This window comes from Nannospalax galili, unplaced genomic scaffold (assembly GCF_000622305.1).
Source record: "Nannospalax galili isolate Female #2095 unplaced genomic scaffold, S.galili_v1.0 scaffold1569, whole genome shotgun sequence".
NCBI lineage: Eukaryota > Metazoa > Chordata > Mammalia > Rodentia > Spalacidae > Nannospalax > Nannospalax galili.
Genome location: NW_008360051.1, coordinates 216,510 through 232,831, shown reverse-complemented (window position 1 = coordinate 232,831; position 16,322 = coordinate 216,510). Strand labels below are relative to the sequence as shown.

General features: G+C 38.9%; 1 protein-coding gene across 1 annotated transcript in view; it reads right to left on the bottom strand.

Annotated features, from left to right (window-relative positions):
- Mrc1 (mannose receptor C-type 1) overlaps window positions 1-16,322 on the bottom strand; it is a 92,781-nt gene that overhangs the window by 30,658 nt on the left and 45,801 nt on the right. Inside the window, exons 10-15 of the mRNA XM_008824107.3 lie at window positions 14,281-14,396; window positions 10,795-10,943; window positions 7,687-7,886; window positions 3,478-3,605; window positions 2,433-2,520; window positions 863-1,007 (exon numbers count right to left, since the gene is read on the bottom strand). Coding sequence (XP_008822329.1) covers window positions 863-1,007; window positions 2,433-2,520; window positions 3,478-3,605; window positions 7,687-7,886; window positions 10,795-10,943; window positions 14,281-14,396 — 826 coding nt within the window. The remainder of the gene's footprint in view (window positions 1-862; window positions 1,008-2,432; window positions 2,521-3,477; window positions 3,606-7,686; window positions 7,887-10,794; window positions 10,944-14,280; window positions 14,397-16,322) is intronic.

The window sequence follows — 16,322 nt, the reverse complement described above, 5'->3', positions numbered from 1 at the left end:
GTGCCAGATTGGGACTACTGAGACATCCAGCCTTGTGGACTGAGCGACTACGGATTCTCAGCCTCTCCAGTGTGGTGCAGCCATTGCTGGACTACTCGGACTATCCTGTGAGCTAAGCTGATAAATCTCTATACATATATATTCATTCTACCGGTTCTGTTTCTTTGGAGAACCCTGACTAATACACTTAGCTTTTTCGTTAATCGAGGCCACATCTATAAGAGCTACTAATACCACAAAAATGGACACTATGAGCCTCTGGTAGCAGGAGACCCCCTTTAAACATAGCCCACTGGCTGCTCCATTCTGGAAACTGAAAGAAATCAGGAGGTAAGGAAAACATGCAGTCAGCCAGCAGGGGGCAGAATCACAGGTCTGACAGCAGAATGTGGGCAGTGGCCATGACCCCAACAGCAGAGGGCAATGTGATTCCATTTGTCTATTGCAATGGAGGACCTGGGGGACCCTCTAACCTTTTCAGAACTAACATAGAAGGTTAGAAGGTGAAAATTCCTGAAAGTGAGATTGCATCACCTTTCTATGACATGGCTTTACAGGGCAGGACCCCCAATCTCCTTCCTGCCACGAAGAAGTGTGGCCAGAATCAGAGCAGCTGGTGGGAACAGATTCAGAGGACGTGACTCTTGTCCAGGATTCTCAGTGGCCTTTTGATCTTTTGTTCCTTTGGGACATTTATCTGTACTCGATGCCTTCATCCTTATGCTGTGAAATGAGAGCCCTGACATTTCCCTTATTCTGGTATCTTTGCTTGCTTGCTTGCTTGTGCTGATAGAGGAAAGATGCCGGCTGTCAGAAGGCTAGCTCTGTAATCTAAGAGAGGGTAGAGGGCTGGTGGCCATACCTTTTTGTATCTGACAAATCCAGTTGTTCAGGTGTTCACAGTTAATATCATTCCAGGACATGCCAGGGTCACCTTTCATCTCACCACAGTATTCCACATTTTGGTAATTATTCGGCTCCCCATAAGCCCAATTTTCATAAGACACCTATATCAGAAACATTACACTTGATCTTATCCACAATGCCAGGGAGCAGTGCTGTATTAGAAACATTAGAGTGCACATATTAACCATGTGTGTCACACCGATACAAATCATTTCTCCAAACAGAAAAAAGAAAGATGTGTTTGCATTTTTTCATTCATTTACTTTTTACTTTCAGAGTAGCTTTGCTTTGAAAGCACATTTTATGAATGTGGCCAAGAAAGAACTAGCTTTTATTACATGGAAAATTTTGAAGTTAACTAGAGTAGGCAATTGAGTCTTATAATATTTTCTTTACTCTCATTCAGTAGAATGGATCCAAGGGCCATGAAAGCAGAATTTATATATAGGAAAAACTTAGCAAGAAGCTTCCACTTCTCAGTTAGTAATTGTAATTTCCTAAATTTACAGCCCATTTTCAAGGGGTGATATTTCAGTAGGTTGTTGGAAGCTTTCTTTATTACATAAATGAAAGAAATGTAATTAATTCTTCTTGAAGAAGAAAAAGGCCTATAAAATGTGGCTAACAGAACTACCAGGCTTTGCCAAAATGAGCAATGGAAACACAGGAGGCCTTGGGTTTAGGTCTTCTGGGAGAGCTTTCAGTATTCAGTCAGAGCCCGCAGAGTTTTGGACTAAGCATTATGCTCTATTTTTCAGAAACATAAATATAAAATCCAAATGTCAATGGAGCCATCTAATAAACCGTCTCATGTAAGTGCCTTAAAAGATGCTGGTGGGTTATAAGTGGAGGTAGAACTGAAGTTATAATACATCATTTCCCATGATGACCAGAGCTGCTAAATATTACCAACAAGAGCCAGAACTCCCTACTTCTCAAGTGGGGAGAAGTCTCACACACCCCGAGGATTATCAAGGAGAATGCCAAAACTGTGTCCAATTCTGCTGAGCCGAGAGAGGCTACAGAACAGCATGGAAGAGCTGTTATATTTATATCTGTGTTACCTGTCCACACACCAGTTCCATATAGAATGGAGATACTTCATAAGTACTCGTGAAATGAGTTTTCATTCTTTTTTTAATTATTATTATTGTTTACATGGTCACAGTTACGTTTAAGGTACATGGAGGTCAGGGCAAGACAGTCAGTCTATTCTGCACTTGTATTTATTTTGTAATTGTGTCTATTTTGCATCAAAAATATCTCTAGCTGTTATAATGACCTGCCATAATAAAATGTGGATTAAACCAAAGGATATCATCAAAATAAATACGCCTTTAATCCCAGCACTCGGGAGGCAGAGGTAGGTGGATCTCTGTGAGTTCAAGGCCAGCCTGGTCTACATAGTGAGTTCCAGGACAGCTGGGGCTACAGGGAGACCCTGTCTCAAAAAGACCAAAAAAATAAAAAATGAAAAATAAATACATTATATAAAGTGAGAAAACAATATATTAAAAACTACTCACGGGAGAACCATCACTCCAGGTGAACCCCTCTGAAGGACTTCCATAGGTCAGTCCCAACCAGAACAGCTCATGGTAGTTTCCACTGGCTCTACAATATATAATGAAAGCACATGCTAGTCCCTCAAATGAGTCCAGTCACCTGTAAGGACTAACAAGGCTTGAGGGTTAACTCTGAAAGGTAAATAAATTAAAAAACTACATGTAGGTGTTATATCACAGATGTCTGCGATGGTTAATGTTGATTAACAACTTGATGGGATCTAGACTCCTCTAGGAAACAAGTATATGGGCACATGTGAGGGATTATCTTGAGGCTGGGAGACCCCCTATAAAACTAAGGGGCTCCATTCTCTGACTGAAAGAGAGAAGCTAGCTACGCACCAGCATTCTGACTGCCAGTGTGTTGTGACCAGCTAGCCTCCTGCTCCTACTGTCCTGCTTTCCCTGCATGGTGAATGAGTCCCTCCAACTGTAAGCCACAGTTAACCTTGTTGCTCTTAAGTTGCTTTTCTTCAGGTATTTTATCACAGAAATGAGAAAAGTAACACAGATAATGCAAATGTTCTTGCCATGCTTCAATATCCTAAAAGTCTACAAGAAAATCATTTTTACAATGATTTTACAAAACTTTAAAAGATCCTCCTTCAGGGCTGAAGAGATGGCCCAGCAGTTAACAGCACTGGCTGCTCTTGCAGAGGACCTGGGTTTGATTCCCAGCATTCACATGGTGACTAACAACCATTAGTAACTCCAGTTCCAGGGGATCCAATGCCCTCTTCTGACTTCCATGGGCATTGCATGACACAAGTGCACTTACATACATGCAGACAATACACTCATACACAGAAGAAAAAAGTTACTCCTTCATTCATTCAACAAATATATTGAGTGTCATGCACTTTTCTGAGGCAATCCATTATGTTTTATATTTCTAAAAATTAGATCAAAACTGGCTCATAGATTTGGAACATGATACAGAAACATAAATATTTTCTCTGCATCATCAGTGCTAAAGAAAAGATCGCCATACAGAAAAGAGACTTACGTTATTAAGCGCCATATTGCTTGCTGTTCGTCTTTATTATTGATACTTGCTAGCTCTCCACCCAGAGCTCGGCAAAAATCTCGAGATTCAAACCATGTTTTCTTCTCATGTTTTCCTTTTGCATACAGCTAAAGATATGGTTTTGAAAATTATTTTACATTTGGCAGCTTATCAAATCAAGGTAAATAATCATTTACTTTCAATGAGAGTTAATTTATAAAAAACAAAAACTAAGCATTACAATGGTCCCAAATGATGTAATTCTGCTGGTTTAAAATCTATTTATTAGTGACTATTTTAATAGCAAAACATGGTTAGTGATTTTTGTTCAGAAAAAACATTAGAAAATGAACATATTTTAAAGCACAGGAGAAATTAAAATCTTAGATGTTGAAGATGTAGATTAAGTAGATAGTGCACAGTGGAATATGGGAGTAATTTGATTAAGTATAAAGAGTGGCATTGAGGTACAAAAAGTATCAACGTTTTGATGCAGAGAAAATAAACATGAATAAAAACTCCCTGGAAGCATCGTGCCATTTGTTATCCCACGAAGCTTAAGCAATGAATAGCCTGGCAGTGTGTCTTTCAAAACTGTGTTGCCTTTTTTTCCTTAAGTTTGCACATCTCAAAACTATGAAATAGCACACTCTCTTCTGTCAGAAGTGGGTTGAAGGTGAACCAAATTTAATAAGCTGTATACTTTAGGTACTGGGTCCTATTATCTAGAAGACTGCACGTGGAATCCCTGGTGATACTAAAGGGCATGTTCAATGACACAAGAACCAGCTTACTGTAGGTAGCTAGGAAAAAGGACCTACAGTGAAAACTACAAGTGGTTCTTAAGTTACAGAGAGAATGGACTTCAGGGCTAAAACAGTGAGACCGGAAACATTAAGTAAAGGTGAGAGACAAAGACATTCGCAGCTTGGTGTGAGATAACCACGCCAGAAGAGCTGTGAGGAGGGAAGGGGTTCTGAGCAGGGCTGCAGGCCCCCTGGCCCCACAGAGCCCTTGAGGAAAGTACAGAAGGCAGTACCGTTGCTTCTAATGCAACTCATTGTAAAGGACTAAGTAAAGATAGCTTCTACAAAGGCCTGCCTAGTCCAGAAAGGAGACCCCAGACCATCCCACAGACAAGGAGTTAACTAAGAACAAATGCAGCTACTTCCTGGCAGCTCTAAGGAACAAAGAGAGTTTAGTATAACTAACAGCACTTGAGACAAGTCAGAGGCAGCAGCACCAGCCAGTAGTCAAGGTGGATCACTAATAAAGCAAGTGTCAGAAATGGACTGAAGGGAGCTTCACTCATCTAACTGGGTCAGCAGCGTGTGAACAGAGCACGATCTCTGGTTGGGCCTGGGACCATGCACAAAGAATTGGGCCCTCTAATTGGCCAACTAATGAAATTACCTTAGTCTTTGAACAGTGTCTGTAAAACCCCTCTACACAAAGTTCAGTGACTTTTCCTCTTTGGGGAACCCTTCCCATTCTTGGGAGTTTCCTCTCTTCTTTAACTTCTCACTTTATCTCAATTTCTCACTTTTCTGTCATTCTCCTTAATAAATCTTGTTTCTGTTTTGCTGACTCCCACAAATAACCTGCATCTCTAATCTTTACTGGTGTTGAGACAAGGAACTCAGGAACTTTTCTCCCACATCAATTTTCAGTGCATGAGTGTCCTGCCTGCTGGGTTTTGAGTCAAAGACAGCTGGGCTTAGAAAGGTTCTGTTTCTTTCCAGAACTGCATCAATACCAATATGCAAGCATTTTGTTGAAGCCACTGCCATTTGTAATTTTCCTTCATCATTTCCCCTGAGTCAGGGCTCCTCCCATCACAGCCTTGCAAACAGGAGACTTGCTTCCAACAGACTATGGCTGCCCAGGATGTTAACAGTGTAGACCTGCATTTGACCAGAACTTGACTTGAGCTACATAATTAGATGTATCTTGAGCAAGTAGCTCCCACAAACTCTACCTCAACTTTCTATACTCTGATATTAGAGCCTGTTTACTTAAATTAACTATCAGCTAAATTTGATTAGTTCCCACATCTTATTGTTTATAAGGATGGTTTATACATTTGTAAATAAACAGTACTTCAAGTACTTGTGAAACCATATAACTTGTAGTGATGTACATAACTTAATCTGATGAACATCTACCTGGATATTGTCTCTATTCAAATTCCTAGTTCACTTTTCAGCTCTGGACAATTCTACTGTGTCAAATCTCTATAGCCTATTACCTTCAGCAAAGAGTTGTGTATATGATAATCTGACTTTCATATATAGTTATGCAAAATCTCTAGAAGTAACCATAAAATACCTGACTACTTGGTACTATTCCCTAGATAATCCATTTTTAAAATATCATCAGTGGGAGGAGGGAGGCTATGGGAGAGTGCTACCTAGGAAGTGGGTATATAAATAAATAAAAAAGAAAAAAAAATTCTTCAAAGCATAAAAATTTGCTCTGTAATAATTAATTGATGTGCAAAACATTACCATTGAAATCTACCTGATGACTTTACATTCATGCTCAGGTGCCAAGGATCTTAGAAAGTAAGTGACTGTGACTAGTAATAATCAGATACATAGAGATTAGAGACGCATGTACAAACATCTAAGTGTTATTTGCATTAAAAATGAGCTTTTCTGTATGAAACAGTAGATTCTAAAATGAAATAGAGATCTTTTTTAAAGGTTAAAACCTCATTCAGTTTTAGGTTTTATAGGGTTTATACTGAGTACAAAATTTACAGCCAATTTTGAAAGAGATGCATCTTAGCTCTGGAAATTGTTATTGAGTATGTCAATGCTGTTGTAATGAAATGCTTCTTCTAACTATATGGTTATTAAATAAATAATTTTTAAAAATCATCTTATGTCTTGACTCTTTAATGTAAATTGAATGTTTAGCCCTGACTAGTCAATTTAGATTGAACTCTATTGCTCCTACTTAGTGTGACAGATCATGCCCTTCTGGAGTTAGAGAAGACTAGACAACTTCATTCTCACACAAGTTGCTTTTCCTATTTCCAGTGCTGGGGATGGACCCCAGTGCCTCTCACATGCTAAGCAGGTGATCTACCCAAGTGAATCCCTTGACTCTGACAAAAGTTCTTTATCAGTCTCACCAAACTGTCTTTCGAGGCACTGGCCATGTGCCATTAAAGGGAATTGAGCAGGAGCTGGAGAGATGGCATAGCAGTTAAGGGCTGACAGCTCTTGCAGAGGAGCTGGGTTCAATTCCCAGCACCCACATGGTGGCTATGAACCATCCTTAACTCCAGTTCTGGGGGAATCCGACACTCTCTTCTGACCTCCGCAGCATTGCATGACAGGGGTGCGCTCACATATGTGCAGGCAACACACTCATACACATAAAATAAAAATAATAAATAAAATATTTTTTTAAAAAAGAATTGAACAAAAGAGGTCCTGAATGTAAGACTTTATCATTAAGTATATACAATTCTATATTAAACTAAACCTAATTTTTTTCTAGATAATATATGACTTATAAAAGAGAATGGAAAAGACCTACTTCCTAATTTATTGGGAGGGGGGAAGTGTTTGTTTCTGGTTTTGTTTCTATTTGTATTTGAATGATGGCTTATTTTAGTGAACTTAATTGAATAAGGAGAAAATAGATGATTCAATCTAAGAATATATAAAATAATGGTAGAATATTGAATTCTCATTTAAAGGGCATTCAAGGGCTGTGTGTCCCTTTTGCCTGTACTGCCTTCATTAGAGTCATTATGGTTAAATTATAAAAATAGAGCATGCACTCTAAAATACTGACATGACATAATTGTAGAGTAGTTTATCAATTGAGTTAGCTAAAAGTTTGGGCTTGAAGGTAAGGGCAAAGGGGGAATGCCATAAGTTAGAAAAAGGAGTAACAAAGCTTTTCCTCAAAATGAAAAGAACTGAGAGCTCATAACAGGGCTGGAAAGCCTGCGGGGATGAAGGCAGAGCAGAGAAGAAATGAGAATGACAAAATGAGAACAGTCTGGGAGTCCTATCTGTGTGTTTTGGGTCTACGTTCAACCAGTAGGTGGTATCTGCCCAGGGAGCCTCTCAGCAATAAAATCCGAATAAAATTTCCACAGGTAGAATCCAAGCCATGTGTTTAACTTTTTGCTTTTTTTCAATTCTCAGATATTTCAGATTCTTCATTGCTTTAGTAACTGATACCTACCTTGAAACACAAACTGGTTTTACTGGTGGTGCCCCAGTCTTCAGGACATTTGGGCTCAGGAGTTGTTGGGGGCTCTGGGGGGCGAGTTACTCCTTCTGCCCAGTGCTTGCACACAAACTTTGCCTTTTCATCACATTTTAAAACATCCCATAAGCCTCCTGCAATCCCAGTTTTCATGGCAACACACCCTGCCTTTCGTCCTGCATTAAACACAAAGTAGAACTCAGTCCACAGACACTTGCACAGAAGGCAACTCAAAGCAATGTCATGTTGTGACTCACCTCCATGAAGTGATAAAACTTAGAAACTACCACAGCATCTAGCACTTGGGATGTGCTACTTAAAACCATATTTTGTCTTTTATTTATGAGTATATATCCCCAAAATAGCCATCTTAAATGTAGGGAGTTTTGAGAGCATTTATATTTATCACAACTGGGGGATGTGCCTCCTTACATAAACATTTAATGATAAAATGTTTCTGCCATAATGGCAAAATTATAGTATAATCAATTTCCTGCCTGCCTCTCTGCCTGCCTTCCTCCCTTTTTTAATTCTTTGAAAATTTTTTCCCTTCTGTTATGCTCCATTTCAATATTCCAGGGCCAAAATTCTTAAGAGAGTTTAAAACAGAGCACTCCTGAGGTGAGGGACTTAAGTAAGTTACTCAACCACTCTTGTTCCCTCATCTTTTTTAATATTTTTTTAAATTTTAGAATATTTTTACTATTCCAAAGAGAGGCAATTTTAAAAAGATTTTTCCAGAAATAACCTGAAGCAGATATATATATTTACACAATGAAGTTCAAGGGGAGAAAAATAGGAATACGAAATCAAAGACCAAAGGATTTGCCAACATGGGGTCAACTGTGGTGGAATAATGAAGGTTTCCATTAGCTCTGTTCTTTTCTCTCTCTTTTTTTTAAATTCTAGTTTACTGGGCTTGCTAATTGCTAACAGAGCAAAGGGTGGAGGGGTTTATTTACAGAAGAGTGGGCACCCCCCCCATTTATGGCTGCGCTGGAAAGTCCACACTCAAATATAGACCCTATGACTTCCTGACAGCCACACAAAATGGTGAGAGAGGAGCCTTATGGCGTTCTTGGCTTGTATATCCTTAGCCCCTCCCCCACATGTAGCTTCCTCATCTTAAAACACAAATAAGTCTATCATACAGAGTAGGATATAAGAAAATAAAGAACATAAAATAAAGTGATAATTGCAATACACTTATAGCAGTTTATAATTCTGTTTTATAATCATGGCTATTTCCAAATAATACTAAGCAAGATATAGGCTTGAATTCCTTGCTGCTAAGAGAAGCTAACATTTTTATTAGTAGTTTTTAAAGGACATTAAGTGCTTGCAAGTTTATTCACACAATGCTAAGGATGTACATCTCTTCAGACTGTTTTCTTTAAAAACTGATCTCTTGACCCCTGGAGTTTTCTGGGATTCCTAAGGGATCTCCCCCACATTTACAGCCTTGTGGTGAAACTGACCACTCTGCCTGCAGGGGATGACAGCAGCAGCTGCAGACCACAAGAGTCAGCTATCCTGACACCTAGGCCAGGCCCTACATCACTTGTCTGTTCTTGAAGCTGTGCGTTCAGTCATTCAGCCAACCTTCATTAAGCAGAAAACACGAACTTTCCAACAAGTAGATGCCCTACAGCAGGGAACACACTTGTAAGCCCAGCACATGGAAGGCTGACGTGCGATGATGTTGCATTTAAGCCAGCCTGAGCTACATAGTAAGTTCCAGTCCAACCCCGGACTATTTAACAAGAGACTGTTTCAAGCAACAACAGGAAAATATTCTCTAACAATGGGCACAGCTGAGTTGTGGCTCTAGTTTGATTCATTTTATCCTTAGGGACATTCCAGGGTTTATAACCCAGAATTCTCCTGCTGAATGAGGCTCAGGCCAAAATAAAGCTAGGCAGTAAGAGTTACCACTCCCACCAAGATTTAAATAAACAAAATAATGCATTTGTGGTTATTCTACCATCATTTAAGACATGAGTTGGATCTAACTATTTTCCTTGCACGTAATAATTTAATAATTACACAGCAATTTCATAATCAAAAATCTGATTAGTGATGTCTGTTCCTGAGAATGCAAATTCAAATAACTTCTGCGGATTAGGATGTATTAGGCCAAAACGTGAATGTATACATTTAGACTTTTGTTCCTTTTGTTAGCTTGTGACTCAAGCCCAGTAACATATTTTCTATAAAGAATGTTGAATTTTCTGAGTGTTATCATTTTATTAATATCGTACGTCAGTGATGCCGGTGTAGAAAGAAGATAAAGAATCTTCCAGAGTCTGTTTCAGAAGCTACTTAATGATTTCTGGCTAGAGGAAGCAAATCAAAAGATGGTAGAGAGGCAGCTGGCTGGTCCAAGAGCAAATAGCACAGATTTGGTAACTGCCCAAATTAGTCCAAATCCAGGCTCAGGCATTTTCTAGTCCCATAAATTCTGAGTTCCAATTTCCATATGCTTTGAATGAAAGATTAAAATAGAAAGATAAAATAAAACCCAAGACGTATAAAGGGCTAACCATAAAGACACATTCAAGAAACTGGAATAGGATCCCACATGAGCCCTATCCTCGGCCCTGCCAATCAAGCATGCTGCGCTGGAAGTTTTACATCTGTTTCCTCTACAGCTTAAAGTTTCCGGAAGTAAAGTAACCACTCAGAACATTTGTGACCACTTGGAACTTTGTGTTTTTTCAAATACATCAGTACCAAATAATCCAGCAATTTTCTCTTCCTTTTTTCTCTAGAACTCTGGGAACTCAGTGGGTATTAAAATGAAGGAGGGAAGGAAGGAAGGAAAGGAGGAGGGAAGGAGGGAGGGAGGGAGGGAGGGAAGGAGGGACGGAGGGAAGGAGGGATGGAGGGAAGGAAGGGGGAGGGAGGGAAGGAAGGAAGGAGGGAAGGAAGGAGGGAGGGAGGGAAGGGAAAGAGATGGAAAGGTTACTGAAAGCACAGTTGAATTCCAAGATCTACTGGGAAGGTGCATGGAGGACCAACAGGCTCTGCTGATGGATGGGGGTGTGGGGTGTGAATGTACCCTGAGGTAAAGCACACACATACCTGGCATCTCTACATTCCAGTGGGTGAACTGCACCTGCTCCTCCACAGTCCACTGAAATGTCCCTTTGTTTTGTACATCTGAAAGTCCTATCCAAAAATATTTTTCAGGCCTCAATCCAACCAAACTAGTCAGGAATGCTTGTTCATATCTTTAAAAAAAAAAAATTCAATTAAACTTTAGAAACATTTATGCAAAATGTTTAAATTATCAGTATAAAAAGTATGTCAGATCTATATTTGAGCTATGATTTAGTCAGTAATTCAAGCATATGGCATTATTGTGTATTTCCTCTAAATTCAAACCTTCCCACTTGGAAGGAGAGGGAGGTTCATACAGACTCAGAAAACTAAGCAAATGTACAAAGCCCAGGAAGTTTATGAAAGTTACAAGACTCATGGGACCCCCTCCCTGAGATTATGTAAGCAGCAAATACTTGCTAATGAGAGGAAGCTCACTCGTGAAGTTGCCATGAACCGAGCAAGAGGCTCTAAGAGTACAGCTTTTGTGAACTGTCACCAGCACTGTGGGAAGTTTTTCAGTGATGCAGCTACCTCTGTGTCACCCATGCTCTTCAGCGTAAACTTTCACCCACACTCCTGTAAGTAACTCCAATAAACCTACCAATTCACCAAGCTAGATTTGAGTGGACTTATGTCTGTGGTCTGACATTGGTGTCCTATCTGGCATGAATAGACTTTTATTCACAGCTCTCCAGGAAAACTCACACAACAATTTTATATAAATTATAATATTTAATATTTTCTACTAAAGAAATATAGTCTTATAAAGGAAAAATACCATATAGCTGAGTGAATCAATTTACTCAAATCATTTCTGTCTGGTTCGCACACTGCCTTTCTGGATTGCTTCAAAGTTGAAGAGAATTTTGAAAATTCAAAGACGATAAGTATAAAACAATTGAAAAACTTATTTAAAACAATCGGTCCACTTCTCAAACAGGCTGGTGCTCAGATCAATTCTCGACTAAACAGGTTAGGGGTTAATAACATTATCAAGGACCATACACATGAATTCTGCCTCCAATATGGTAGGGAAGGCAGCAAAGAACTGTCTTAACTGCCAGACTTGAAATTATGCAGGCAACATAGGCCGAAATCTGTCTTGGGAATGAGAGAAAAGTGGCACTCGGTTTTCGGGAACACAGAGTCATAGATGGCTGTAGACAGCAGCAAAGAAATGTGGACAGTTCTGACAAAGGCAGAAATTTATCTGACCATAGTCTGAATAATTCCAGACACCTAAGTAGAACAAACAAACAAAAAAATTACATGCAATTTATGTTTTAACAGCTAAAGAGCAAATTCAACAAACGTAAACTCCTAAATGTAAATATCACAGAAAACACATGAAGAAAAATAAATACAAAAAAACATGTAAAATCTTGCTTTTTAATCAATCCATCATAGTGCAAGCCAGACCATAGTCATTTAGAAACGCAGATAAAACAGCTTAAGGCTGACAACTGGGATCTGAATTGAAGGTAGAGGGCGCCCTAGAGGGCTGAGTCCTCAGCCTGTGGGATCTGATGACATTGTTGGGTAAACAGTATTGAAATTTAATTGGATTTGTGAACACCCAGCTGGGGCACTGAAGAATTGTTCACTGGCTGGAGGAGAAATCGCCCTGCCTTTTGAGCTCACAGAAGTGATCAGAGTTGTGAGTGTTTATTAGAAGAAAATGGGTGTGAGTTGATTTTCCTAGTATGGCCTCCCTGCCCCATTTCCCATGGGGGGACTGGTAAAGCACAAGGTGGAGTGTTAGGCTGAAAAAGTTTACTTTTCCTGACTAAAGATTCTGACCCATAGTAAATCAGAAAAGGTTATGTCTATAAACTACACACAGTAGATTATTCATAAACGTCTGAATACTGCTTCCAGGAAGGGGTTGTGACACCTTTAATCCCAGCACTCAGGAGGCAGAGGCAAGCAGAGCTCTGTAAGTTCAAAGCCAGCCTGAATTACATGAGTTAGGGCAGCTAGAACTACACAGTAAGACCTTTTGTGACCCCTGAGGAACAGATCCTCAAATGACCTTAAGAGTAAAAATAAATTGGTTTATCTGGGCCAACTGTATGAACTAAACACCCAAAAGGAAAGTATAACCAAAGATTAAAGGGGCCAATATAATTTCTTAAGGGTCTGTATGTATAGCTAAAGGTTATATAACAAGCAACAATTCCAGATAGGAGATACCTTCTTTTGAGTTGTTGTCCAGGGTGGCCAAAGGGACTCCCAGATAGTAACCCATCACAGAACTGGGAAAATGAACAGCAGACCCCATTAGAAGTAAGTACCATCTATTGCTGTCAGAAGAAAACTGGCCGGAAGGTCAGAACTCAGGGACTGTAATTATGCAGTTAGACATTTATCTTATGCATCTGTGTTGCTTCTAGAGAAAGCCTATACATCTTAACATACTGAGGATTATCAGGCTTTGTATATGGTTAGAACACTTACTACAGTATAATTATGACTTCTACAAATCAGAGCAAAAATATAGAGAAATACTCACTTTGTATCTCTGTTTTTCCAGGTTTCTTCTCCCCTGGCTTTGCTGGACCACCTGTTTGAACTGAGTCAAAACCCCATTATTACCAAAGGAAATTACTCCCAAAAATATTTCATAAAATAGAACAAATACATTGTTCTCTAACATTGTATCTTAAGTGTTTGGTCTTTCTCAACTTGTCATAATGTTAAATAATAATTTTATTTCAAATAAACTATTTACAAATAAAATAAAACCTGTTAAGTTTTAAATGATTTTCACGGAGAACATTTCTGTTACTTCCAGAGACCAGGATAAAAATGGCTGTAATGAAATGCTTCTTCTAATCATGTAGTTATTAAATTTTTAAAAAATTTACTTCATGTTAAATAGTACCTGATGACTTTATATCCATACTCAGGTACTAAAGATCCGAGTGTACCCGACTGTGACTAGTAATAATCAGATACATAGAGATTAAAGACACATGTGCAAACATGTAAGCGTTAGTAGCACTAAAAATGTAGAAACAGCATATCTTAAAATGAAATGGAAATATTCTTTAAAGGGTAAAAACTCATTCAATTTTGTGTCTTACAGGGTTTATACTGAGTTCTATATTGTATGACAGCATTAATTCAACTGCAAACCTAAAAATTTACAGCCACCTTTGAAAGAGATGTATCCTTGCTCTGGAATGTGTTACTGAATATGTTAAAGCTGTAATGAAATGCTTCTTCTAATCATGTGGTTATTAAATTTAATAAAATAATTTAATAAAACAAATATAAAAGTAGTATTTTGTCAATGTTTTCAATGACGCTTTCAAATTAGAATGTTATTTTAAATGTTTATAACTTTGTAAACTATACTTCAAGATCACACAAACTAAATTTTACAGCATGCTAATTCTTAAATCTTTTGAAAACTTTTCACTGTTTGACATATTTTAGAATGAATTTAAAATAGTTACATACCTGTCTTCAACAGTTGTTAAATAAGCTTTCTCATTAACGCATGTTTGATTTGCATCTGCAAATGCTGCAGGTGTGTGTCCAATCAAGTAGCAGTGAAAACCATGCCTTTTCCAGCCCTATGAACGTCATCAGGTCATAAACAAACGAACAGATTATGAGGCATATTTATTGGAAACATTTCAAAAATGATTCTATCGCACAACACAAATTGATACCCAGTAGCAATGTCTAAAGAACAGGAATCTGAAGTCTCTCTTATAGAATAATCACAGAAAATAACCTGAGGACTTGCAACTCTAGATGTTCACTGCTGTCAGCAGTAGATGGTGAACATAAAACTGTGTGTGGCCTGGCCATCTGAGAGTGCTCAACAAACCTCAGGTAACATGACTTCATGCTGCTCCTTTCCCACATTTCAGATACACAGAAATACTCAATAAAACCACGCAAATAAAAATTCATGCAAGAGCTTAAGAGCAAGAAGAGGAACCTTCTAGACACAAAATAAGCAGAATATTAAAACGCAGAATACAAAATGCACAAGCTAAAGGTGTGGTTGGCTAAGGGTGTGCCAAATCCAGATTGAGGTCCAGAGACAAGGTCTTCCTGCCCACACAGAATATAGGATTTAACCTTCATCCAACTTGATGTAATACATTGAAACTAAGATCCTTATGTAAAGAAGATACCACAAAGGATAGCTTTGAATCCCAAACTAACGAGTCTTGTCATCTGCCTGGGGTTCTGGGTACTAGAAAAAATTCTTCAGTTTAAAAGTAAATGCTATCTAGGCATGAGTATAATGTAGCACTTGGGAAGCTTATTCAAGTCTGAGGCCATCTGAGGCTACGTAGCAAGACCTTGCCTCAAGAAGACAAGGATGGAGGATGTATCTCAGAGGCAGAGTGCTTGCCGAGTGTTCAGGTGTGTAGGTTTTAACCCCAGTACTGCAAAAGTCAGTTAAGCAATAGCTAAGTCTGCGCTACAGATAGGTGCTAATCCCACCTTTGCACTGTTCACATCATGCGAGATGGAACTCATGACCAAAGCACAAAGTAATGCTTGGTATACAAAAATAAATCAGGCACTCAAAGAAGAATACAAAACCCTACAATATATCTCCTCAGACCAGGTCATGGGAAACAATAGCATCTATGCTAGGGAAAGAAATGCAGATGAGCACTGACTCACAAACAACGTTGATAAACTATGCAAGAAATGGTCTCATTTTAGGAACCACTGAGATAACAGAACAATCAGAAAACAGTATTATATAGTTAATTATGGTTGACACGATATGATCAAAAAATATAATAAATATCAAAATACGATGTACCAAGAACAGGAGGATTTGAACCAAAACATTTAATTTATAGAATAGAAAAGCAAGTGATGAAGTTAAAAATTCAACAGAATAAATACACTAGATATGGTTTCAGAGAGAATTAGTGAATCAGATAGAGGGATGAGAAGATAAAGGAGGCTTAAAACATGATTAAAAAATGCAAACTTGGGGGACTGAGGAGGTTATTCGGTGGTTAAGAGCACTGGCTGCTCTTCAAGAGGACCTGGGTTCAAGTCCCAGCACCCACATGGTGGCTGAAAACCATCCGTAACTCCAATTCCAGGAGATCCGATGCCCCCTTCTGACCTCTGTGGACACTACATGACATGGGTGCACTCACATACAAGGAGGCATTATACTCATACACATAAAATTTTTAAAATAAGACTTGGGCTGCGGCAGTGACTTAATGAATAAATGCTTGTTGTGTAAGTATGAGGACTGGGGTTCAGATCCCCAGAACCCACAGAAAAGCCAGGCAGGCATGGTGGGTGCCTGTACTAGCAGCACTCCAGAGGCTGAGATAGCTGATCCCCAGGACCAGTCGGCTAGCTAGATCACGAGGAATTAATGAGCTGCAGGTTCAGTGAATGACCTTGCCTCAGAAAATAAAAGTGAAAAGTGATCAAGGAAGGCACTTGACATCAATGTTGGGCCTTCACATGCATGTGCACACATATGCATGTACACATGTACC